The 23,932-nt window shown below is 45.4% G+C and overlaps 2 protein-coding genes across 2 annotated transcripts; one reads left to right on the forward strand and one right to left on the reverse strand.

The window, feature by feature from the left end:
- Positions 1-1,487: 1,487 nt before the first annotated feature.
- On the reverse strand, positions 1,488-13,071 carry LOC309408296 (nuclear pore glycoprotein p62-like; the record flags this gene model as incomplete). The annotated part of the gene is made up of 12 exons (XM_082004091.1): positions 1,488-1,579; positions 4,272-4,338; positions 5,038-5,149; positions 5,844-5,978; positions 6,091-6,140; positions 6,528-6,672; positions 6,813-6,927; positions 8,115-8,210; positions 10,181-10,309; positions 10,714-10,827; positions 11,552-11,946; positions 12,785-13,071. The coding sequence occupies 12 exons, from the start codon at positions 13,069-13,071 to the stop codon at positions 1,488-1,490; spliced, it is 1,737 nt and encodes a 578-aa protein (XP_081860217.1).
- A 1,036-nt stretch (positions 13,072-14,107) lies between these two features.
- On the forward strand, positions 14,108-23,387 carry DNAAF6 (dynein axonemal assembly factor 6; the record flags this gene model as incomplete). Its single annotated transcript, XM_082004184.1, has 6 exons — positions 14,108-14,194; positions 15,868-15,931; positions 17,433-17,538; positions 19,378-19,474; positions 20,225-20,310; positions 23,258-23,387. The coding sequence occupies 6 exons, from the start codon at positions 14,108-14,110 to the stop codon at positions 23,385-23,387; spliced, it is 570 nt and encodes a 189-aa protein (XP_081860310.1).
- Positions 23,388-23,932: the final 545 nt, after the last annotated feature.

A 23,932-nucleotide genomic window follows, 5' to 3' on the forward strand; every position in this document is an offset into this window, starting at 1 on the left:
CTCCCCCGTCTCCCAACCACTGGCCGGGGCCTTCCCACCCTCAACAGCTATTGGCTAGTCCCGCCGCCGCTCGGGCGCGGCCCGGTCGGATTGGCTCGCGAGGCTACAAGAGGCGAGGCGGGGCAGCGGCGCCCCGTTGCTGGGGTGACGGGCGGCGCGGCCGGTGCCGGCGGGCGGCTGCGGGCCCTGCGGTGTTTGAGCGCGCGGCGCGGCTGCTCGTTACCGCTGAGGACCCGGTCGGCCGCGGTCGGGCCGCTGCGTCGAGCCGAGCCGGGCCGCGGCTGGTGCGTCTGTGGGACGGTGGGCTGCCCCGGTGCCCGTACCGGCGCGGTCGGAGGCTGCTGTGCGGCCAGAAAGGGGGGCTGGGAAGCTGGGTGTTTCCCAGACACTGTGTCTCCCTTCGCCCTCAGCCTGGACCTTGAGCTGGGGCTGTCTTAAGCTTCTGGGGCAAGGCAGATGGGCAGAGAACCTATGTAAAGACCTCTGCCATAAGACAAGTTACAGAGCAACTCACAAGTGTTGAGTCACATCAAAGTCAGTAAATGACGCTAGAAAGCGGGCCCTTCCCTTTTTTCCAGGGGACAATAAGACAAGGCATTGAGTGCAGCGAGAGGGAAGCAAATACAAAGCCAAGCCCACTACGCATTATTTGCACCCCTTCAGCTTTTTGCAGAATAGAAGCATAAAGTGCAAAGGAGAACCGAGTATGACAGCAGTTCTGCTAAACATGTGAGCATTCACTTCCCTCTATCAGTAAAGATACACCGGAATGTGCATTATAATCACACTTCACCAAAAAGCAGCAATATGACCCTGTCCCTCAAAAAGTCCTCGCAGCAGCCTTGTTGACAAGTGTTATTCCCCACACCCTCGCAGCTGAACACAAATCACCAGACAAGTACCATTTTTCTACTGGCACGTCTAATGACTTTTAATTGCATAGCAATTCTGCCTGCAGGTACCAGCACAAAAGCAGTTTATTGCCAAAAGTGCAGAAAACAAGGCCCACTTTCAGAAGCGGAAGCATACCTAAACAAAGACTCCGGCTGGCAATATGAGGAATTTGAGGCGCTCAGACTGCTGCGGCTCCTTCTGAGGACAGCTCTTCATCAAACCATCTCTGTAAGGACCTGAATAAAAGCTTATCAAGTTGACCATAGCCAAGGTACGTTTCAGTGCTGGAGAGCTCAGCCATGGAGTCACACACCGCCTCAATCCCTCAAGGACAGCATTTGTGTAACACCAGGCTGCACGCAGTCGTAAAGAACAGAGACAAACAGCACAAACTTTCAGCACCGAACTTCATGCAGTCTCTCAGACTGGAGGGGGTAAATTCCAGTAAGACACTGAAAAGACCGGCTTTGGAACAAACAACAAAGTTTATTGCAAGAAAAGAAACAAACCCAGATCATAATTCAAGACCTTGGTCTCCAGCAACCTCTGTTTCCTGGGGAGGTTTTAGGGTAATCCTTTAAGCTTTGAGTCATTCAATCAAATGTGATGCGAAAACTGCGCTCCTGCTCCTTGCGGCGGCTCTCGCAAACCTTTGTCACCTCTTCTACCTTTCTCTGCAACACGGCTGTGGGAGAAACAAGCTATTAGTCTTACAATCACCCTGAAACACAACCCTGCAGAAGGAGAAAGAAAAACATTTTGGTTTTGACAGTCACTCAGATTTGACAGGGCGCAAAGAAGGAGGAAAGCCCAACACAAAGCATTGCTAATGCTCCAAGGCAAAGATTGTCTAAAAAGCATTCTGAGGCATTCAGGGACTGGCAATCAGAATCAGAAGAGTCCTGGGACATGTTGTTGACACTTCTGCCATGCCAGTTTGTGGTGGTTTCGGGGCACTGCGTCAGAGAGCAGAGCAAAGCCTCCCTCAACAGCAACTGCAAGCTGCTCTGCAGCTTGAGAAAAAGCAACTGCTGCATAAACCAGCTTCCCCTACCCACCGCCTGCTAAACTAGCTTGGAATTACGCAAATTACAGGTGAACCACACAATCTGTTAGAAGTACATATGTATTTTCGTGCACGATATCACACAGCCCGAACAAGCTTTTAACTGTAAATACAGAAAAGGCAGCGCAACCGCACAGAAGAGCTGTGCACCACTCACAGCCACAACACAGCTCATCTGTTATTTGCAGATCAACAGTTTGGAAATACCTAAGCCACCAATTGGTCATCAACTTCAAATGCAGCAGGCATCGCAATATACAAAAATCTTGGCACAAGCTAAAGCAATTTCTAATTTAATTCCATGAAAGCTTATCAGAAGCTATTCAGCAGGGCTACGGCAGTATGTCAGCCTGTGGCCTGGAGACAGATATTCCAGGTTAGGTTTATTTCCTACAGCATGCCAAACCCAGAACTTTCCAGTAACATACTAAGCTGCACATTTCCATTTGTCACTTTTCAAAAATTCACCATGCACAAATGACTGCAGCATAAAATGGCAGCCTGCTTCATCGCCTCGCAAATCTCTCTCGCTCGGCTTGGAATTCAGTTGTAACTACGAAAGAAAAGACTCTGGTTCTCTCAGGAAGAGGCAGCAGGTCAGAACAAGGCTTTGCCCAAACACTCCTTCTTTCACTTGGAGAAGCAGCACCACCCTGCGTCCGTGCTCAGCAAGTCCATTTAATTGTGGCAGTGTAGGTTAACAGTAATTTGAATCAAGTGCCACGGTTGCACAGAGCTGTTTCACAACTCAGACAAGGTACAGCCACCGTGTATGAGTGTGTCTAGAAAAGGTCACCGGCTGTTGTGAAACAGCCCGGGAGGTGTTCCACAGGAAGCAAAACTGGTAACATCACCTACACCACAGATGTCCTAGTTCTGCCGGGGGGGGGGGAGGAGAGAGGGGTGTTTGGTATTTTTTTCATACAAAAAGAACGTTAAGGAATGTGTCCTTCCCAGGCCTACTCAATTTACTAATGGCAAGGCCTACGTGAAGCCTTATTTCCAACCTGCTTCGTTTTCCAACTTGCTTCGTTTTTCCACCATACCACTTCAGTGCACACAGTAACAGGAATTCTCCTTGCCACAAACCCCACACAGAGAGAGCAACACATCAACCTTTGCTTAAAAACTGCAATTTCTTAGGCTTATTGCTTCTTTCTTGTTTGATGGTGAACTGAAGATGAACCGTTTCTGTAGATGTACACTTCCCAACAAAGAGAAGGAATCGCTATTAACTGACAAGACAATTTCTTCAGTACTGAATGACAAATGGGTCTCCTTTCTAGGAAAGTTTAAAGGAAACAGGTTGCTATTTTCACACACATTCTGTAAAGTCAGAATTGTCATGCCACAGGAGCGGCAGCAGATTTCCCAATAAAGGCATGTTTGGAATGCAGAACTTAGCATGTATGTTCTGGAAGAAAAAGACAAATTAATTCCAGACCTAAGCCACTAATACTATTGGCTTAACATGGATAGTGGTATGCCTGCTTTCACCCAAGCAGCACACCAGGTATGAGCACTTTTGCAGCACTGCAGCCAGACGGTGCAATGTGGTGCTGGTGAGAGGAGCACTGCTTTATTCTGCCATGGCCCCACGTGGCTGCTAATATCAGTTAAAATCAGAACTGTGTAGAATTCTTGAATCCCTCGCAAGGAGGCACTCCCTGTGAGAAAAGTTCCTTTCTGTTGTTTGTTTTTAGAATGGCACCATGGTATACTAGTTAAGGGTGAATCCAAAACAAGAAACAACAGTAGCTGCACTATCAAGTTTTCACTGCTGAGTGCATCTTCTGCTCTGTACTACACCTCAAGTTACTGCTACTGTGAAATTTCCACACTATTACACCAGAGTTACCACGCCTGCAGCTAAATGCACACGGCTCAGTCTTACCTGGATTTGGTGTTCCCATTGTAGGGGGGAGGGTGGTAACATTAAACACACATACACACCCCGCCCTCACCAATTGGCCTGTTCCAAAGGGAAACCCCAGGACACTTTAGAAGTTGGAATATTTAACCTTCGGTCGACAGAACAAAGCCTAAGGTTTTCAAGTCCTCTGCTTTGCACTGATGCATTTCAAGCAGTGCTTTTTTGTAAAACAGCAGCAGTTGCCAGGAATTACTTCTCAGCAGAGGCCTTTAATGCACATCAGGCGACTTCCAGCACAGAAGGGACAGTGTCGTTGAAGGTGAGGAGGAGAAGATTCCTCAGGAATCTTCAAGAATTCATTTATGTTCAAGAAAACACTTACACATGCACTGCATGCTTTCTAGTCACATTCCCAAAGAGCTGCAAGACAACTCTCACCTGAGTTCTGGTCAATCCACTGAAGTGAATCCATGTGTGCATTCAAAATTTTACAGATCTGCTGAAGCTGCGTAGAAAGAGAAGGTGCAAGTCATTTGTTATGCTACATAAAAACTAAGAGCAATAATAGACAGCCTGCCTGTCCCTGCCTTTGGAACATGATGCAATCAAATTTCTCATATGTACAGCTCCATTAGCTTAGCAGCCACTTTCCCAGGGAAGTCTGTGCAGCAACTGTGTTGCTTTGCTTCTCTCCAGCTGTGATGAACTGACTGTAACACCTATTCCACACTCCCTGTGCCAATCAGGGGAAGGAGGGAGAGAAAATCAGGAGTAAATTTGAGCCTGGGAAGAAAGGAGGGGTGGGGGGAAAGTGTTTTAAGGTTTCAGTTTATGTCTCATGATCCTACTCTGATTTTGATAATAATAAGTTAATCTCCCCAAGTTGAGTCTGTTTTGCCCGTGATGGTAACTGCTGAATTCTCCCTGTCCATATCTTGACCCACAAGCATCTCATTATATTTCCTCTCTCCTGTCCAGCTGAGGAGTGATAGAGCAGCTTTGGTGTCCACCTGGTATCTAGCCAAGGTCAACCCACCAGAGTTGTCTTAAGATGCAAGTTTTAAATGGAAGAGAACCAATCCAGGGACAAAACAAAATACCCTTCTCCAAAGGTGAAACAACAAACAGCAGAGTATCCACAAGTGGACAAACAGTTAGAACTCTTATCTCTTAACACCACACAAAAAAAAAAGCTTGGATTTACCGGGTCACTCGTGTCTGCTGGTCCTCTTGATGTATTCAAGTGCTCAGTGATGTCCTTCAGATCTTGTGCCATACGCTTCAACTGAGCATCAATGTTTTCAGCCAGTTTATAGCTGCAAAACGCATGGGAACTGAGGTCAGAATATTTAAAGTGAACTTCAGAAGACCTGCTCCCAGTCACACCAACTTTAGGCAATCAGAATCAGCCTCCACGCCTTGCAACCAAGGCTGGAAGATACGTGGGAACAGCACCATGAGAGCCATTCTATCACACACACGAAGTAACTCCTAAACTCCTTCTCTCTTGACAGATACACGGAGACACACAAGCAATAGTGTGGAGAGCTTTCTGGAACGTTTTGTCAGAGCTGAAGGAACCAGCTCATCCAGATGCTTCCAAGATTCCTATCCCTTGCACCAAACACTTTTTTAATTACCATGCTACGATTCCACACTTAAGCCTTTACAAGGATGCTTGTGCCACACACAATGCGTTCCGCTGTCATCGCTTCGATGACTAAATAATCACCGATTTTTAGAGATTATGCCAAAATTAGTAGCCTTTTCCCAGACAGCTGATTAGACCAACACCCAAAGAGCTTTTCATGCTGATTCAAAGGCTTCCAGTTGCAACTCCCCTGCTTCTAACGCACAAAATCTAAGTTGCCATGCGTAAAACAGGACTTCATATTTGACAAAGGCCATTGACAGTTCAATATAGTCATGTATCCCAACTCCACTTCTTGCTGATGGATCATCACCACATTAGCCTGCTCATCACATGTTCCAAGCAGATTTTTGTCTTACGTCCTCTCCCGTTCTTCATCTGCATGCTGCAAGTAGATAGTCCCGCTCTGTTCCTTCACAGACTCCTCCAGAGGGGTCAACAAGTCTTCAAGCTCTTTCTGCTGGGACAGAATGAAGTCTAGCTCCTGATCCAGTCTGAAAAGAGAAAACGTTAACTACTCAACTCAGAGGTCACATACTTTCTAGATCCACCATAGCACAACGCAACAAGAGTTTGTTCCTTTTTCCAGCGTTCATGGTTTCATACCTCTTCTGATCGAGCTTCACTTTCTCTACTTCTCTGTGTAATGAAGTAATCTGGAGACAAAAGACACTTGGTTATACTATGAAAATTCAAAAGTCAACTCATAAAAGAAGAGCGGTGGAACTGAGAAAGCCAGCACCATACAAATGTCCACTAGAAACAAGAAGCAGTTACACAAAGATTTACAGACCAAAAATTGAATAACGGAGGTTTGGCTTTGAAGGCTCCACCCCAAGATAACTTCTTACCACAGTGTAAACACATTTCCAACAGACATACAGTGAGTCTTTCAAAAGCATCCAGACGTCATTCACGTCTATTTTTTGACAAGTAAAAAGTCCCACCTGGGACCAGCCAGCACCTGCTGGCTGCATCTGTAACACTTAAGGCATTTACGGATCTAAGCAAGCAAAATCAGGTCACGCTGGATGTCACCTTACCTTCTCCCCATTCTCTATCAGCGTCCGATCCCAGGCATTAACTTGCGTAGCTTGATGGAGAAAGTGTTTCTCCTGGTCTTCCAGTTCCAGACTCCACTTGTTTATCAAACTCTCCAGCTGGGCATAAGTCATCACTGGAGGCGCACTGAGAGGAAGCGCGAGACGGTACAGAACACGAGACCAAAAACCAAAATATAAACAGGACAACACTCATTTCCCCTTCCTCCCCCAGATACCAGCATTAATACTGCCTCTTGCCCCAGTCGGTTGTAACAAAATACTCACCTGGTGGTGGTTGTTGTGGTGGTGGTGATGGCAGCTGTGGACGTCCCAGCTCCAATGGCACCAGTTGTAGTTAACGGCTTAAGACTCAAAGCAAAGCCAGAAGCAGAAGTAGTGCCTGAAAGAAGAGATTCAAGTCAAGCAACGGAAGAGGACCCATCTGCTCTCGAGCAAATCGAGACCAGGTCCAACATACACTTCTAAGCACACTGCTCTATGAGCTCAAATAGGTCCCTTTAACAAAAAGCAAATCCCACGTCTGTCAAGAAGGGAATGAAGCACATCTTGACACAAAGGTAGTGGACTGCCAATGCCTGACTAGTAGTTCTAGTAAAATGAGGAACTGACAGCCTGCACTTAACCTGGGCATTACTCAAAGCAGCACAGCATTAGCCCACACACCCCGCTCAGTCTCCCCATGCTTAGACCTAATAACTATCAGCACGCCCAGTTCCTCTCCGGCATCTTTTTCCAGAAGATGAGATTTCCAAGTTTTCACAAAGCTAAGAGCACCTGTCAGATGGTACCGTCAGCAGGTCACATGCCACTTCTAGGCATTGAGCTCAAATTCTTCACTCCAGAAACAAGCTTTAAACAAAACCTTGAGAGCCGAGCAGCATCCATGTTCTTACACGGAAAACTGAGCACTGACTGCATCCGAAAAAGGATGTTCAGTCCTGAATCCCAACACTGTGCAGCCGCAGATGCCACCGCAGGTTTTCACAGGACAGTTGCTGCTTAAATACAGCACTTACCTCTGCCGCCTTTTGTTTTGGAAGAAAAGCTAAATAAATCCATTCCTTTGAAACTCACAATATGGAAGAAACAGATTAATGGGGCAGAACTGAAACATAAAACAGCTCTCCCTAGCACTGCCAAGTCTTTGGCCTCTCCCTTCCCCCATCGGGACACCTCTCCCTCACCTCGCAGAGCAAGGCAGGCTACACAGGCAGGCTAGAGAAGGAGCAGATAACCTATTTACTTTACTTGCTCCAGACCGGAACATCAAAGCCTACGGGCCTTCCTTCACCCAAAGCCCCTTTGCTGCTGACAGGCTCTCAGAAGTCACAAGTAACTGCGCAGCTCGGGAGATGGAAAAGGACGATCAGAGAAAGAAACACTGTGCTGTTTTCAGCTACTGCAGGACATTACAAATTAGAATTGCTGTGCTGCTGCACCAGCGTGGCCGTTTACACTACTACAGAGCACTGAAGTCAGGCTTCATAGAATCTTTGGGTTGAAAGGGATCTTTTAAGGTCACCTAGGCCAACCTCCCTTCAGCTACTTTCAGCATCCAGTTCTTACTAGTGGCCGTGCTTGTTGCGGCAGCTGTTGTTCCAGGAACTTTCAATCCAAACCCAAGCGTTCCAAGACTGGCTGTCCCAGTGGAAGGGGCACCAACTGTAAACAGAAGACAACATTAAGAGTTCGTGTAACCCATTAAATACAGTGCCCCTTTGGAAAGCTCTGCCCTGCCCGCTCACCCATCTCCACTTGGTCTGGATTTCTATTAACCAGCATCACTGTTTAGGTGAAGGATCATCCAGCCACGCCATGAAAAAACGCAGGCTGAACCTACAAAATAGCCAGAGTGCTCTGCCTGCCAAGCTACTGTCACTTCTCTTTAACCGATTTTGAATTATCCAACATTTAACTGCTATCAAATGCTAAAATAAGCAAAGGGTCCCGGACACGGGCAGGCAGGAAACCCAATCTCTGCATGAGCCTACTTGCTAAAGCAATACAATCGCACACACTACAGGAAACACGCTGGTCACATCTCAGGCGCCTGGAAACAAACCACCTATTTCCATCCAAGAACAAGGTTTCAGACACCCTGACAGAGAATGCCCATTAGCTTAAAAGCATTCTTAAACACTAAGATAAAGGTCAGCTTTGGAACTAGAGTAGTAATGCAAGCATTGGAGAGCTACTAAGAAAACAAGTTGTTAGGCTGGTATATACTGTATCTACAAATGGCAGCTGATTAGTTAAAAGTAATCAGTGTGGCTTTAACATAGAACTTCTGAAGGTCCTTGGCAGCAGCTGCCTAAAGTTTCAGAGGCAGTGTAAGGCACCATTACCCACGGAATAGCAGCATTAGGTCTGGGAAACGTTGACATGTACTGCAGCTAGTCTCCATAAGCAAAGGAAACTGAAGCATTAACATCTCCCTGCGGGTTGAGAAAGCAGGTCATTAGGACTGCCTTCAAAACTTGGCTACTGCCTTATAGCGATCGGAAAATAAGACACTATTTCCCGCCTTAAAAGTAATTTTGCAAGAAGAAACTTGCCAGTCATTACCAGAGGAACTTGCAAACATACAACTGTGTGAATACTTGTTTTCAGCACACTGCACCTCCGCTGTCACAGGCCACCGTCCTTAAAGCAGTGTGAACACCTAATGCAAGAGTCAAAGGCAGACGTAGCCAGATTCAAGGCACTGGAGTCTGGAGGACAGCAGCTAAAACACCACTAGAAAGCTCAGTTGTGGCAATGCTACCCAGAGAGACAAACAAAAAATTCACATACGCCTACAACTGCCATGTGCTGCTTGCCCACCCTGAATCTAAAGTGTGCTTTGCCTCGAACATAACCCTCTGTGCCTCACCACTGAAGACAGCTTGCCAGAAATCACAAAGAGGGAAGGGGGCAAAGGGTGAGAATAGACAGCCTTTTGAGATCTCCCATAATATGGGGTAATATCCCAGCATCTGCAGCTCCACTACTGACACGTACCCCAACAGCCACGTTGTGGCATGCTCGTTTTGGGGAATGGCTGAGGACTTTGGGTTTGTCTAGTTTGGAAAAAAGGAGGCTGAGGGGCAACCCCATTTGCTCTCTGCAGCTTCCTGAGGAGGGGAAGTGGAGAGGGAGGTGCTGATCTCTCTCCCTGGACGCCATGGGAACAGCTCAAAGCTGCAATTGCAAGGGAAGGTTCAGACTCCGTATTAGGAAGCATTTCTTTACCAAGAGGCTGGTCAAACACCAGAACAGGCTTCCTAGAGAGATGGTCGATACCCCATGCCTGTCAGTGTTTACGAGGCATTGGGACAATGCCCTTAACAATAAGCTTTAACCTTTGGTGAGCCCTGAATGGGTCAGGCAGGTGGACTAGACAATCATTGTAGGACCCTTCCAAGTGAAAATATTCTAGTCTATTCTTGTTTTGAACAGAACCCTCCACGCCCCACCACTGAAGGCAATTTGCCAGAAACCATAAAGAGGGCGGGTGGAAGAGAGTGAGGAGAGCTGGCCTTTTCAATTCTCCCGTATTACCCCAGCATCTGCAGCTCCATTACTGACAGGTCACACCAACCATGCTGCTCATTTATTCCCCCAACGGATAACACCTGTATATTGTGACTTACGTGAGAGGCCCGTGGTGGCAGACGACGTCGGTGCTGAAGAACTCACTATAGATGCAAACAACGTAGGCCCCGTTGAACCAAGAATGGAGGTTGTGGTGGTAGAGGCAGTTGTAGCAGCTGTGGATGTTACTACAAACAGAACAAGCCGAGATCTTGCACAATCACGCTGAGAAGGCGATACAAATTTGCCCATCTACAACACTTTTTTTAGGGATGTAAGAATTTTAAACTAGCTTTCCTCTTCTTCTACCTCAACCCCATCTCTTTTGCAATGTACCCTTTAAACCCGTGGCTCCCTTCCACTACGCTCCAGCAACAAGTACAGAACACAATTTGGTACATGGGATGCAGTAATAAGCACAGGATGTTAAGTTCCACGGCTGTATGAACTGTCACAGATTACTCATGCCATTGCAAATTCACAGTAACAAATACTTCGAGCCCATTTCCAGACTCCACTTTAGAAAACTATTCCCAGAAAGACAGCAGATTCGCTATGTCTTGAGTAATCGTCTCCGGAAATCACTTCCTACCTCCAAGTTTCGTTCCAAAGGACAGAGCAGGTCCCTGGCTGGTACTAGTGGTCAGCGTTGCCGTGGGTGCACTAGTGGCTGCTGCTGTTGAAGGCAATGACACAAAGTTTAGAACTGTAACAAGTAGCATAAGTAAAAGGAAGAGACGAACCTTTTGCTACAGAGACACTGCAGTGCCTCTGCTGATCACAGCAATAGTCAAGTTAGAAGCAGTAAGGGGATAAGAAAAACATTAATATTCAATGTAACAACTACTCTGCGTTATCCAGGAAAGGAACTAGAGCTAACAAGCTCATTACCTACAAAGACTTTCAAGAACGATTCTAACACAGATGAACATCACCCTCACCCCAGAGCTGATGACCTTCCCTCCAAGGCCTGCACTGTCACCAACAAGTCAGTCAAAAGCTGCAGACAGAACTTCTGCCAGACTCTGCAGGAGTGGGCAGGTTCCTGCCGTCAGGGAGGTGAACAGTGGCTTGGCACCCTGGGCCGGGCACATCCTGCAGCAGCCCCACCCCACCACTCTGAGCCCTTTCCCTCTGTACCAGCAAACACGCCAAAAACCCTTAAAAAGTGCTTCAAATGCAGCTGGCGCTTCTACACACACTGGAAAATTATTTCAGCCTCACTCTCCAAACCCAAAGGCTAAATAGCAATTGCTGCTCACCACTGAAGACCTAGGATAAGCATATCGGAAAAACCACTCATTCCAGGCACTCGCTTCATTTCACACCAGCAGAAGCAGGAGGCTGCAGAACCTACACACCATCCCCAGTTGCCCTCCATGCCGACAGGCTTCCCGACCACAGCTGCCTTTTCAAGCCCAGGCACTCACCTGTGGACTGCCCTCCAAGGCTGAAGGGGGTTGTTGACTGGGTTGCAGCTCCCAAGGTGGCAGCAGTGGTGGCAGCAGCTGCAGGTGCCGTTCCAAAAGTCAACCCTGCGGGCGCTGCTTGCGGAGCTGTAGCGCCGATGTTGAAGCCGGCTGTTCCAGCCTGAGTCATGGTACCGCTGGAAAAAGTAAACCCTCCAGTTGTCCCAGACTGAGCGGTGGTGGTGGAGGTGGTGGTGGTGGTGGTGCCAGCAGATCCAAACACAAAGCCAGAAGGGGCTGCTGCTTGACTCGAGGGCACGCTGGTTGGTACAGAGCTACCAAATCCAAAGCCCCCTGTGGTGCCAGTAGCTTGAGTTGCAGTGCTGCCTCCAAAGTTCAGTTTTGGCGCATTTGCCCTAGAGAAGGAAAGAAAAGAAGCCCGTCTGTTTGAGACATACATCCAGTCAAGTACAGAGTCGGCTTTCCTACAGACCATTTGCTGACAGCAGAAACCACCTTTCAGAGAGACATGCACTGGGCCAGTTTATGTTTCAATTTTGACAAAGACTGTACCGCAACTCTCACCACCTGCAATCCTCTGTTTGGTCTCTTTATACTGACACCCCCTTAATTACCTCCACCCATCCCGGCACCAGAACACCTTTATGGCAGCGTTAAGTGAAGTTGCTTTTCCTCTCAGCTCCTAAAGCACCCTTTTCACTTCCTCCACATACGACTATTTTTTCCCAACTAACTTTTACTGCTAGTCCCCATATGAGCTCCCTTCCCACTGCTCCCATCTGGCAAGCTTCGACAACAGCAGTTCTGAAGAATCGCTTCAACGCTTGCAGCCTTTCCTAAGGACTAAATGGTCCCACTTGGCCAGAGACACGTTCTAAGCGCTCTGGACTGGGATCAGAAAGGACGAGACGTTTTACACTCGGACGCAAGGCTTTATCATCTCGTCCTGCAAGCGTCAACGCCCCAATCACAGACAGAAGCATGGAAGAGCTTATTCTTAGCACCCATCTGAAAAAGTCACGCTGACAAACAACCGGGTCTCGCTGAACGCTGTTCCGCATGTGCTGCAGTGCAGCGGAAATTCTAAGGCACAAGAGCAACAGGTTTGCTCCCTAGAGAATTACTTGCGAAGCAACGAGGAGGACCTCATCCACTCATACTCCCCAGCGGCCAGGGCCGCTCGGCAAAGCCGCCACCCCCGCCCCGGGAACGGCCGATCCCCGCGCCCCTCACCCTGGCGGGAACACGTTTGCTGCCGGAGCCGCCGTGGCCGTGGCCGTGACCGGCGTCCCGAAGCTGAAGCTGGCGGGCTGCGCGGCAGTGCCCGGCGTGCTGAAGGAGAACAGCCCGGCGGACTGGCTGCTGGCAGGAGGCTGGGCCGCGCTCCCGAAGCTGAAGCCCCCCGAGGCGGCAGGCGTGGAGAAGGAGAAGACGCTCGTGGACGTTGTGGCGGCCGTCTTCGGCGTGCCGAAAGTGAAGCCGCCTCCCGCCGCACCCGACCCGAAGCTGAACAGGTTCATGGCGGACGCGGGCTGCGGGAAGGGGGACCGCCCCCGTCAGGGAACCCGGGCCCGGGACCCGGCCCGGACGACGGCGGCCCAGCTCCCGAGGCCCAGACCCGAGCGGCCGACCGAGCCGCACGGCGCCACCACCGACAGCCCCGACCGCCCCCAGGCGCCGCGCGCGCACGGATGACGCACTTTGCCGCCACTCTTGCGCCTGCCCCTCTCCCCCGTCTCCCAACCACTGGCCGGGGCCTTCCCACCCTCAACAGCTATTGGCTAGTCCCGCCGCCGCTCGGGCGCGACCCGGTCGGATTGGCTCGCGAGGCTACAAGAGGCGAGGCGGGGCAGCGGCGCCCCGTTGCTGGGGTGACGGGCGGCGCGGCCGGTGCCGGCGGGCGGCTGCGGGCCCTGCGGCGGCACTGCGGTGTTTGAGCGGGCCGAAGCGGCTGCTCGTTACCGCTGAGGACCCGGTCGGCCGCGGTCGGGCCGCTGCGTCGAGCCGAGCCGGGCCGCGGCTGGTGCGTCTGTGGGACGGTGGGCTGCCCCGGTGCCCGTACCGGTGGGGTCGGAGGTCGCTGCGGGGCCGGGAGGCTGGGTGTTTCCCGGACGCTGTGTCTCCCTTCGTCCTCAGCCTGGAGCTGGGTCTGTCCTAAGCTTCTCTGGAGCAAGGCAGATGGGCAGAGAGCCTGCGTGAAGACCTCTGACTCGCCCATGGCCTGAGCCAAGGCATCCTGCTGTTCCTGTACTGGCTGCAGTAGTAGCAAATCCATGTTGACACTACGTCTGCCAGACCTAATAGTCACCTTAGGGTTTGAGGTGTGATTTCACGTAATGGCTGTGGAACATAAGTCTATACTAAACAGCAAGAGGAAAGGTTGTTTATGTTCCACTACATATGTTTTGATATCATGCATGTAGGAATTTGGCTAAAGTTTATCCTTCCAGAACACACAGCAGAAAAATTGTGCTTTACTGACAGTACGGAACATGTTTTGTTCCTTCCTCATCTGTCACTCTTTTTTTTCTGCATAGATGAACAGTGGGTATTGATATGGACAGTGTTTCCTCAGGCTCTTCTCTGCAGTTCCTTGCCAAACTGCTTTGTGATGCTCAAGAAGGTGATGATGATGAACATTTGGTGAGTATTTCTTATGAAATGCTGCCTCTTTTACATGTTGTACCACAACCTAACCTTGTTAACTGAGGAGAAGCAAATCTTTCTTTTCCCAGAGTGAGTAAAAGGAGAATGAAAACCTTAGAAGGTTTGGGACTGACTGAAACATCTAGAAGTTACTTTTAGGGTAACAAGCTCTTGAGGGAGAGAATAATGAAGATGCCCCAGGAAAACAAGGAGTGATTGTGACTACAAAATGAGACAGAGATTTCATTTTTCAGCCTGAAGAAAATAAGAACATGTAGTTGAACGAGCTTTAGATACTTTATACTTCCCCCTGAAGTCTGCCAGAGATGAAGGCAATTACAACTAAATACTTCATATGAAGGCAAAAAGTTGCTGCTCAACTTCTGAGTAAAGACTAAAATGTCCAGAGGCGACTGAGTATACTAATTCTGTATGTCAGGCATTGAAGAATGGTAGAGATAATTGATCATCAATGTACAATAGATTTGTTGGTGACTGTAGAATAGGGAAGGGTTGAGCAATCATTCTGATGATCATTCTAATCTGAATGATTAATGAGAGAAATATTTTTCCATTCTTCTATATCAATTCACCTCAGGACTAGATGAAAATCACAGCTTTTGGAAAACATACGTTGTTCCTGCAATATGCAACTGCTGCTTTTATGTAGGCATGTGTGTCTGCTTGGGAGAAATATCCTAGGAGGGCCACAGGTGCCAACAATCACAATGCAGAAGGCTCAAAACTTTGCCAAGTCTCTTAGGATTTTGAACAAGTCATGTTATGACATGGATTAAAAAAATGGTAAATGCCGCAATGTTCCTCCAAATCTGCTGGCTGACCCAGCGGTTGTACACTAGTAGTGGCAATGGTAATAATATTTGGAATAATAGGGGTGCATATTCCTTGAAATTTCCTTTCAGTAAGCGGTAGATGTTGTCCTTCACACCCAAACTACCCTCCAGCTGTTTAATGCCTGCCTTTTTAAAGCAAGCATTACTGCTGTACATCTTTGCAGTAAACATCCTGATTTTATAAGAATTTGTTTACATCTTATTAATAAAATGAATGATGCTTCAGAGACAGAAATGAAAAATTGCCTCAAGGGATGTCAATTATGTCTGAGTCAATCTGGGTAAATTGAAATCTTTATTTGGATGTTCTGTGCATATGAGGCTCTTTTATCAAACCAAGGAATCTTCATATATAGAGAGAAATGCTTCACATTGGCCTATTAGCACTAAATTGATTCATAATTAGAGGAAAATGTTGTTGCCTCATATGATCTGTACTGTCAAAAGGAATCCAAATGCTGTGATGGGACTTTCATGTAGCACCCTTGGTTTTCTGCAATATTTACATGGCAGGCAGAGCATGGAAGTTTTGCCAAAATGCCATGGAAACTAATACTCAAAAAACACATCTGTCTGTAATACTGTGCTTCTGGGAGTCCTGCTTAAACCCAGTGCATTACGGTCACTTTCTGCTGGGTGAGAGTGAAGAAGAGAGAATATTCAGTGGTTCAGTCATGAAATTGTGGGATAGTATTTTTTGGATTCTAGCAGGGAGTTGTTTGACCTCAGATAACATTTTATATTTATTGACATTTTCCTTGTTACTGAGCTGGGTTCCATGAAAATTGATTGAAGTTCCATTTGCGTTTTTTGCAGCCACACTATTCTGTTAGCACCATGACTCCTGGTAGTATTGGACCAGTAAAGAAAGAGACCACTGGTAAGGAGGAATGTTTGTAAGTTTTAGCATTCAGTCCCATTCCATTAGCATTCAGTTCCATTTAGCAGACTATAACAGCTTTAGTAAGTTACCACTGATGGGGTTTGCTTCAATAAGAGAGCGGGCACTGACCTTTGACTTGGAAAGTGTGTTACATTTTTACAATTACATTGTAAAATTCTTCTTTTCCTGAAAGCTTACCTGCGAAATATACAAAGAGAAGCAGAAAGGGTAACTCCAGAGCACAGCACCCTCACGTGGCAACGATAAACAGACTACAGAGCACAGCCTGGTCAACGGGCTGAGTGGAATAATAACTGAGCAGCAAAAAGCTCCATATAAGTACTCTTGTGGAACTGTTAATGCTTACTTAGAGCAAACAAGGAAGATGGACTTCTAAGTACTCACCTGAAAGGATCTTTGTGGAGTAAACTGAACTGAGCCTATGCCTATGAGGAGGAAGAGCTATGAAGTGTACTGTGAAACACAGTCATACCATATTCCCCCAAAAGTTTCACAACCCTATTTAGACCACACATGAGAAGAAATAGAATCTTTGTTCAGTTCTGTCCGCAATGGATGGAGAGGCATTCTTCTCCTTCCTGTGCCTAGTTCTTTGCCTGGAAACCCTGGACAATTACATGCTTTACATGACTATAGGTGTTCTGGCATCATATAGAAAGGCAGACTCTCAGGCAATGAGAACAAATATCTTGAGAGTTCCTAAATTTGTGTCAACACCTTGGATTGTACTCAGGAAAGAAAGGAAGACAAGTTTAGTCTTGGCAAAGTTAATGTAAAGTTCTTCCTGCAGCTAATGCTGTCACATTATTGGGCAGCTTAGTTATGGGCCATAAGAAAGGTCAACAAGGACCAGCATGAGAGTAGCAGGAAATGAACTGTGTTAAATATAACAAATAGAGTAGTTCTGCTTGGGATTTCAACAATAACCAGAGATTCTACTATAAAAACTTTCAAGCTGCAGATTTACCAGCTTACTAGAAAACATATTTTTCCATGTAGGAAAGGCATAAACCATAGTGTTCTGCCTGTGAACTTTCATATGCCTTCAGTACCTTGTATGGGCTGTGCTTAATAATTAACTGGAAGATCTGGTTTTCTATGTGAGGAGGAGGTCCTTTTGTAAATGACACTGCTCACTTAAAAATCTCATGTCAGAGGGCTTGGGAAAGATTAATATTTCATACTTCTACACTTTACCCATTTTGAAGTGCTAGATATTTTATGCCTGAAAGGAGGATTTCCTTGACATAGAGGTTAGGTAAAGGAGATTTAAGGGAAAGGAAAGTATCCTTCCTCTGCAAATTCTAATTCATAAGATACTGAGGTATCGAATTATTACAGGAGACTGTAATCATTTACTAGAATGCTTTTAATACAAAGATTTTTCTAAAGCCTAGAAAAATCAAAGTTTTCAGCAAACCTAGAGGAACACAGACATTCCAAAATATGACAGGGTGATTTTTCTCATCACTTACAGATACTTTTCAAATGAAATCTGAAAACAAGAAAACTATTTGGAATACAGAAGAGGTCCCAGAAGGATCTGAATTTGATGATATCTGGGACCCTAGAGAACAGCCAGAGTAAGTGAGCTGAGACTGCCTGCATGAGCTTTACATAGCATTAATGGAAATGAGTTAAACAGCGTGTACTGCATTTGAGTGAAACAGCCATCCGAAAAGCTTGTGTCATGGAAGGGGAAGGGAAGGGTATCGGTGTTGCATCTAAAGCAACATGTAAGGAGTGATTTTAACCTCTCCCTTGGAAACCTTCTGATGTCATAACAGAAATGTAGAGTTGGTTTTTCCCATCATAAGATTACTTGCAGTGTCAGATACTTGTATAAAGTGAGGTTAGGAGGGGAAGGAGGCGAGCAAAATTATTTACTAGCTTTCAGATGTGCCATTTGTGTGAAATACCTGTCTTTTCCTGCTGCAACAGATATGCATTCATTTTTCATACTCATAAATTCATAAAGTACTCCAACTTATATTTGCATTTCAAAGAATTAAGATTATAGAGACAAACAGTACTACAGGAAGGGAGGCTATATGCAGGCAGTTTTGAACTTTTAAATCGTCGTTCAATCTTAGTCTGTCAAGGGGCAACCTAAACCCAGAGTTTTTTCCCCTTTCTCATAGAAAAACAATTACAAAAACATTCTTGAAATACATACAATCAGGCATGTTAGTTGTAGTTTGTAGAGGTCAGAAAGCCTTCAGAGTCAATCCATAAAGCAGCCTTTGGATTTCTAATCAATGTGTTATGATGCCATGTCCTGGAGTGCTAAATGCTGGAGCAGATGGACTGAAGCCCATGAAGCTGCATATTGTACGCTAGTTTGTAGTCCAGAATCCTCATTTTTCTCTCCATTTAAGTCATGCTCTTAGGTGTTCAATTTCCTGATCTAAACACAGGAGTGAGACCCACCTGAACTTAGACTCAGCATTTCTGAAAATGATTGCACATTCACCTATAGACTCACATACAGTTACACTTGAAACCGTTACCTGTGAGGTACAAGAAGATGCTGTCTTTGCATTGTGGGCACAACAGAAGCTTTTCTCATGCTTTTTTTTTGACCCTTCACCTCCATGCTGGATAAAATGCAGTGCTTTTATAGCCTCAAGCAATTATGACCTGTGTTGCACAGATGAAAGAGTATAAGTCTTTCTAACAGTTCATCAAATTGAATCAAGGAAAATGGCCCAAAAGGCAAACAGATGGCTAGAGAGGCGCATCCAGAGCTATTAGACAGATTTCTCATTGACTTAGGAATTATTGCATACACATATGAACACTGGAGATATAAAAAAGACTTTCCATACACTCTTTCCAACAGCTTAGATAAATGACTCCATTTATTTTGCTCAATTTAGTAGCAGTAATATATGTTCTAAATACAATATTTAGTTTGTATTTCCTCATTCATTAAGTATCTAGAGCAAGGGAGTACGTGATTCTACATTTTGTAGACATGGTGGAGTAGGAAATAAATGTTGGTCAAATGCAAAAGAATTAAAATTTGACAGAAGAGTGTTTATGCTCAGGCTGCAAGAATATGTTGAATGACAGAAATGAACACATGTAATGGTGACAGCATCCTTTTCAAATCCATTTCCCAAGAGTTTGTGGTGTTTAACTAGTTAATAACTATCAATTCACTTAGGTTGCATTTCCTGATCCTGCAAAGGCTGGTTGGTGAAGTAGAGGCAGCAAAATGAGAGCCTTGGAAGGTGGGATGAATGATGTTCACCTGCCTTCTAGCTAACTCACTCATGACTCAGAACAGAAACCCAGTGCAGATGTTAAAGGGAGACAGACAATGCAATGAGGATATTTACAGACCTCTGAGAAATACAATCTCCTTTAGTCTCTTGCCCCTTCTACAGTATTACTAGGCAACTACTTCTCTTTCTCAGGTATCAGATTTTATTCAAACAGTGTGTGGGAACAGAGGATGTCTTCTTTGGGATGAGCAGGAAAGATCCTTCCACAGCCTGCTGTGAAGATATGGTGGTGAGCTGAACCTGTATTGCCCATCCTTTCTTTCTGCTCTTTCTCTGCCCTTTTCAATCTTGCTGTCTTCTTGAGGGACAGAACATAAACACCAAGCTGTATTGCTGCCTTTGGCTTCCTTATTTATACTTGCTAACCTGAGGAACTCATGTGTATCTCCTCAAGGACCTAGTGTACTCAAGAGAATCTGTGTAAATGCATATGTCACATATAGACTTGAGGGAAATAAAAAGTAGCTCTAAGATGAAGTTTCATCTTGGACAGAAATTTGGAGGGGACAGGGGCTGGGAAGGAGATGGTTTTCATCTGCCTGCATTTATTACAAGGTATGCGAGTTAGCAGAACACTACAATACTGACAGTCTTTAAAGTTACAGGTATCAGATCCTGTCCCATTATATAATCAAAGACCTCCCTGCTTTCTGAACTTCAGGACATGTAGAACTGCTGTGCAATTTTTCTAGTAGAAGTACACTGTCCTTGGAATACACAAAGCCAGGGGCTTTTGCTGGATGTAGAACATCTGTCAAGTACATTATCAGCTCAGGGTTTTGAAGAAAATAAGTTATCAGTACATGTCATTAAGTTATTGAAAGCAATCATTATCACTGTTAGATTTTCTGTGATACAAATTACCTACTCGGAATGTTGCTGTTTGACACTAGCATCAAAATATTCATGAAAATGAGATCTTTTATGGCTTGTAGGGCTACATATCTAATCACAGCTTTACCTCTGCCCATCATTTCAGATTAAAATCAAACTTCCAGAGACAAAATACTCAGACATAACATTGGATATCCAGGACAAGGTTCTTGACCTTCGAACTCCCAAAAAGTAAGTGAATCACAATTTATAGAATTGTTATTATCTTGTTTGAAAGGAGGTTTAACCAAGCCTTCAACTGAATGCTGTGTGGAAAGCAAAGCTAAAGATGAACATCGGGTTATTAATTGCACTTGAGAAATAGATACAGACAAAACCAGCCATAGTCCATCTGTAGGTGTATAGTGTGCTAGATTTGAATCTGTGATACTGTTCTAGAAAAAGTAGCTTTAAGACAGATTTTGGCTACTTAAACAGCAAAGCTTCAAGGGCCCCAGATGTCTGGCAATAAACTGCCCACGGTCTTGAAGGACTTCTTGTGAGTTTGCTTTTTAAATACTAATTTGTACAAAGATATAACTGAAGATGGTAAAAAACATGCAGATACTTTTTCAGAAGTTGAAGGCCACATTGTGGATATATCCAGGCATCAATGCAGAGATGGAAATGTTACAAGGTTTCCCTAAACTGTTTTCCTTTGATTTCTTTTTTTATAGGACTATTTCAAATCTACAAAGATAATCAACTGACTGATTATCAGAGATAATTAAACAGACTTCTCAGTCTTCCTTCATATTTCCTTCAGTGTGCAATTGCCCTGCCTGAAATTTCCAAATAATTCCCATGTCTTTTTTGCTTTAAGTCCTCCTTCACAATAGAGTGCTTTCATAAGAAAGTTTAATCCTCTCTAGGCTGACTTGCTGCATTGAATGGGATGTGGGAAGATCCATATGTGAATAGCTTCCTGCAAATAAATTCAAGGTGCAGACCATGGATTAAGGCCCAGATAAATTCTGTCCCTAGTGGACTAACTATAGAAAAGCCACCTTTCTCACGGACAAAACCAGGCTGATTCAGTGTTGTGGTTTAACCCAGCAGGCAGCTAAACACCACACAGCCTTTTGCTCACCACCACCCCACCCCCTTGGTCCAGACTGAGGAGAGAATGGGAGGAAGAAAAAAGTAAAATTCATGGGTTGAGATAAAAGACAGTTCAACAGGAAAGAAAAGGAAGGTTTAAAAAGGAAATAATTATAAAAGGATGTACAAAATAAGTGATGCACAATGCAATTGCTCACCACACACCAACTGATGCCCAGCCCCTTCCTGAGCAGCAGCTCTCCCCAGCCAAACCCCTAGTTTATATACTGAGCATGGCATCGTGGTATGGAATATCCCTTTGTCCAGTTTGCGTCAGCTGTCCTGGCTGTGTCTCCTCCCAGCTTCCTGTGCACCCCCTGCCTTCTTGCTGGCAGGCCAGCATGAGAAGCTGGACAGTCCTTGACAGCTTAGCAACAACTAAAAATATTAACATTATCAAAATTATTTTCACCCCAAATCCAAAACACAGCACTATACCAGCTGCTAAGAAGAAAATTAACTCTATCCCAGCCAAAACCAGGGCAGTCGGTTACCCCCTGCTTGGATTTAACCCAAAGATGCAACAGGGGTGGAATAATGTTTGGAAGTGCTAGCTCTGAAACTGGAAAATCAGGAGGAATAATTCTTCAGCTGGCGACTTGCAGAACCTGCAGATAGTAAAAGAGGTAGCTTAATACAGTACTGCAGATGTAGAAAAACCTCAGCATCCTTTTTTCTTTTACAATTCTTTCTTTTTGGTGACTCAGATCTGCTGCTATCTTCTGAGTATCCAGCTGTCTCTAGTCACAAGCCTAGCAAATAAAAATTTTGCTGTAAATCTGTTGGTTGCTTGGGTACAGCCTGAGCCAGTGCTGCTTTCACAAATATAAGTGCAAGTCTTCTCAGTATGAAAGAAACAAACAAGATTTCAAGTTCTACATACTGAAAAATGCTGTACTCTCGCAGATGTGTAGGAGGGCTGAAAGGAACTGTTTCCAACTATGTAGTCCTGGGGATGATTCTAAACCAAGTTGATTAAGGACTTCTCCAAATTGTAGCAAATGGCTGCCTCCAGTAGGTGTGGTGCAAAGGTGTTTTGACTGTAACTCTTTCAGCCATGGCTCCTACAAGACTGATGAAAAGGTCTGGAAAAGAATCAGTATGACTTAAAACCCAATTTAAAGTAATCCCCAACTAGACCGTGTTGTCTTGTTGGGCTTTATAGAGTTTGGCTGGGCAGTTCTCTTGATTCTAAAGTGTCCTTGATTCTGTTTGCACTGTCAATTGAGTGGAGGTCCGAGACTGGCCCATCACCTGGGATAAGAGGGATAAAAGTCCAGACTCTGTGTGAACAAGTAAACTTGAACTGTTGTCAGTGAGAAGAGTTGAATGGGTCCAGACAGAGACATCCTCATAAGGAGAAAAACCAGAAGGCTTGTCAGCCGTTCCAGGAAAAGCTGTGTTTCTAACATAGAGAGGGACTGTGGAATAATTCCTGGGTCCAAGATCCAGCCTCTCTTTGTGTATTATGTACCTGAAGCCACAGGTAGGGGATCAGTGAATTAACCTTCAATGTAGGTTAAAATCCCAGCAACTTCATAACTGTAAATCCATTCTCATACTTGAACTGTGCTTTGCAGTGTAGACATATCCTTTATTGAAGCTGGACTGGCCAGAATCTATAATCAGGCTGCACCACTTCTTTTTACTGGAGAAGACATACTCCTGAAGACACATTCAGGCTTTAGGCATTATTCAGATTTTTACCACCAGGAGAGCATTATCAATGCAGCTCCTCCTTCCTCTGTATTTAAAATGCAGCACTGTGCAAAAGCAAGAGCAGTGGAGAGAACCAACAATCCATCATTGGAAACAGTTGTCATAGCCACAGCCAAAAGAAAGGAACAGTGTTGGAAATATTTCAGGGCCTGTATAGCTGTGCATCAGGTGTTGCAGGAACCCCACAACCTGTCATGAGATATACTGAAAGAACATTCCTTGGTATACTGATGGGCAAATTACAAGCAGTAACTTGCAATGCCATCTCAATTTCTCACCCAATCTGAGACACTGAAATTCACTGTGTCCTTTTTTACAGGAAGCTGCTGCTGCACCTCCCCTACTGTGTAGACAGCAAGAATGGAAAAGCTTGTTTTCTCTCTGAAGAGGAGACCTTGGAAGTCACCTTGAGACTATCAAGGAAGTTTGATTTCATAAATTTTGTCTGACAGATAGAGAAAGTTTGCAAAAAATAATCTCTTAGTTTGAAATCCTCTTGAAACCTAACTGTTCACGAAATAGTAGATTGTTTCCCTTGAACAGTCCATGGGGAATATCCCTGGAGAAATTGAATGAGTCAGGAGGAACATAGCACCCGTAGCTTCTATAAGCTGAGGCTGTCCAGCTCTTGTGCTGCTCTAGTTAATGTTCTGCCTCCTTTGGTCTGATACAGGCTCTGTGAACCAGAAAATAGATTACAATTCTGTAAACCAGAGAAAGTCTTTTTGTGGTTATGGCTGATAAGTAGCACAATGAGGCTCTGGCCAGTGTGTCTGGTGGTAAGTTACTGCTGCAAACTTGCAAATGATGATATCCTTGCTTGGCCTCCAGTGCTGGGACTAGGGTCAGTTCAGAATTCTCCTCTTAGCTACTTCTTGATGAGAAGATCAAAGCTCTTCAGGGATCCATATCCACATCTGAGGCTCCTTTACACTGGCAGAACAAGGTAACTAACTATAGTTGGATTGTTGAACAGCTCAACTCCTTTGAACAA

The sequence above is a fragment of the Phaethon aethereus genome (genome assembly GCF_964289735.1).
Source record: "Phaethon aethereus genome assembly, chromosome: 10".
NCBI lineage: Eukaryota > Metazoa > Chordata > Aves > Phaethontiformes > Phaethontidae > Phaethon > Phaethon aethereus.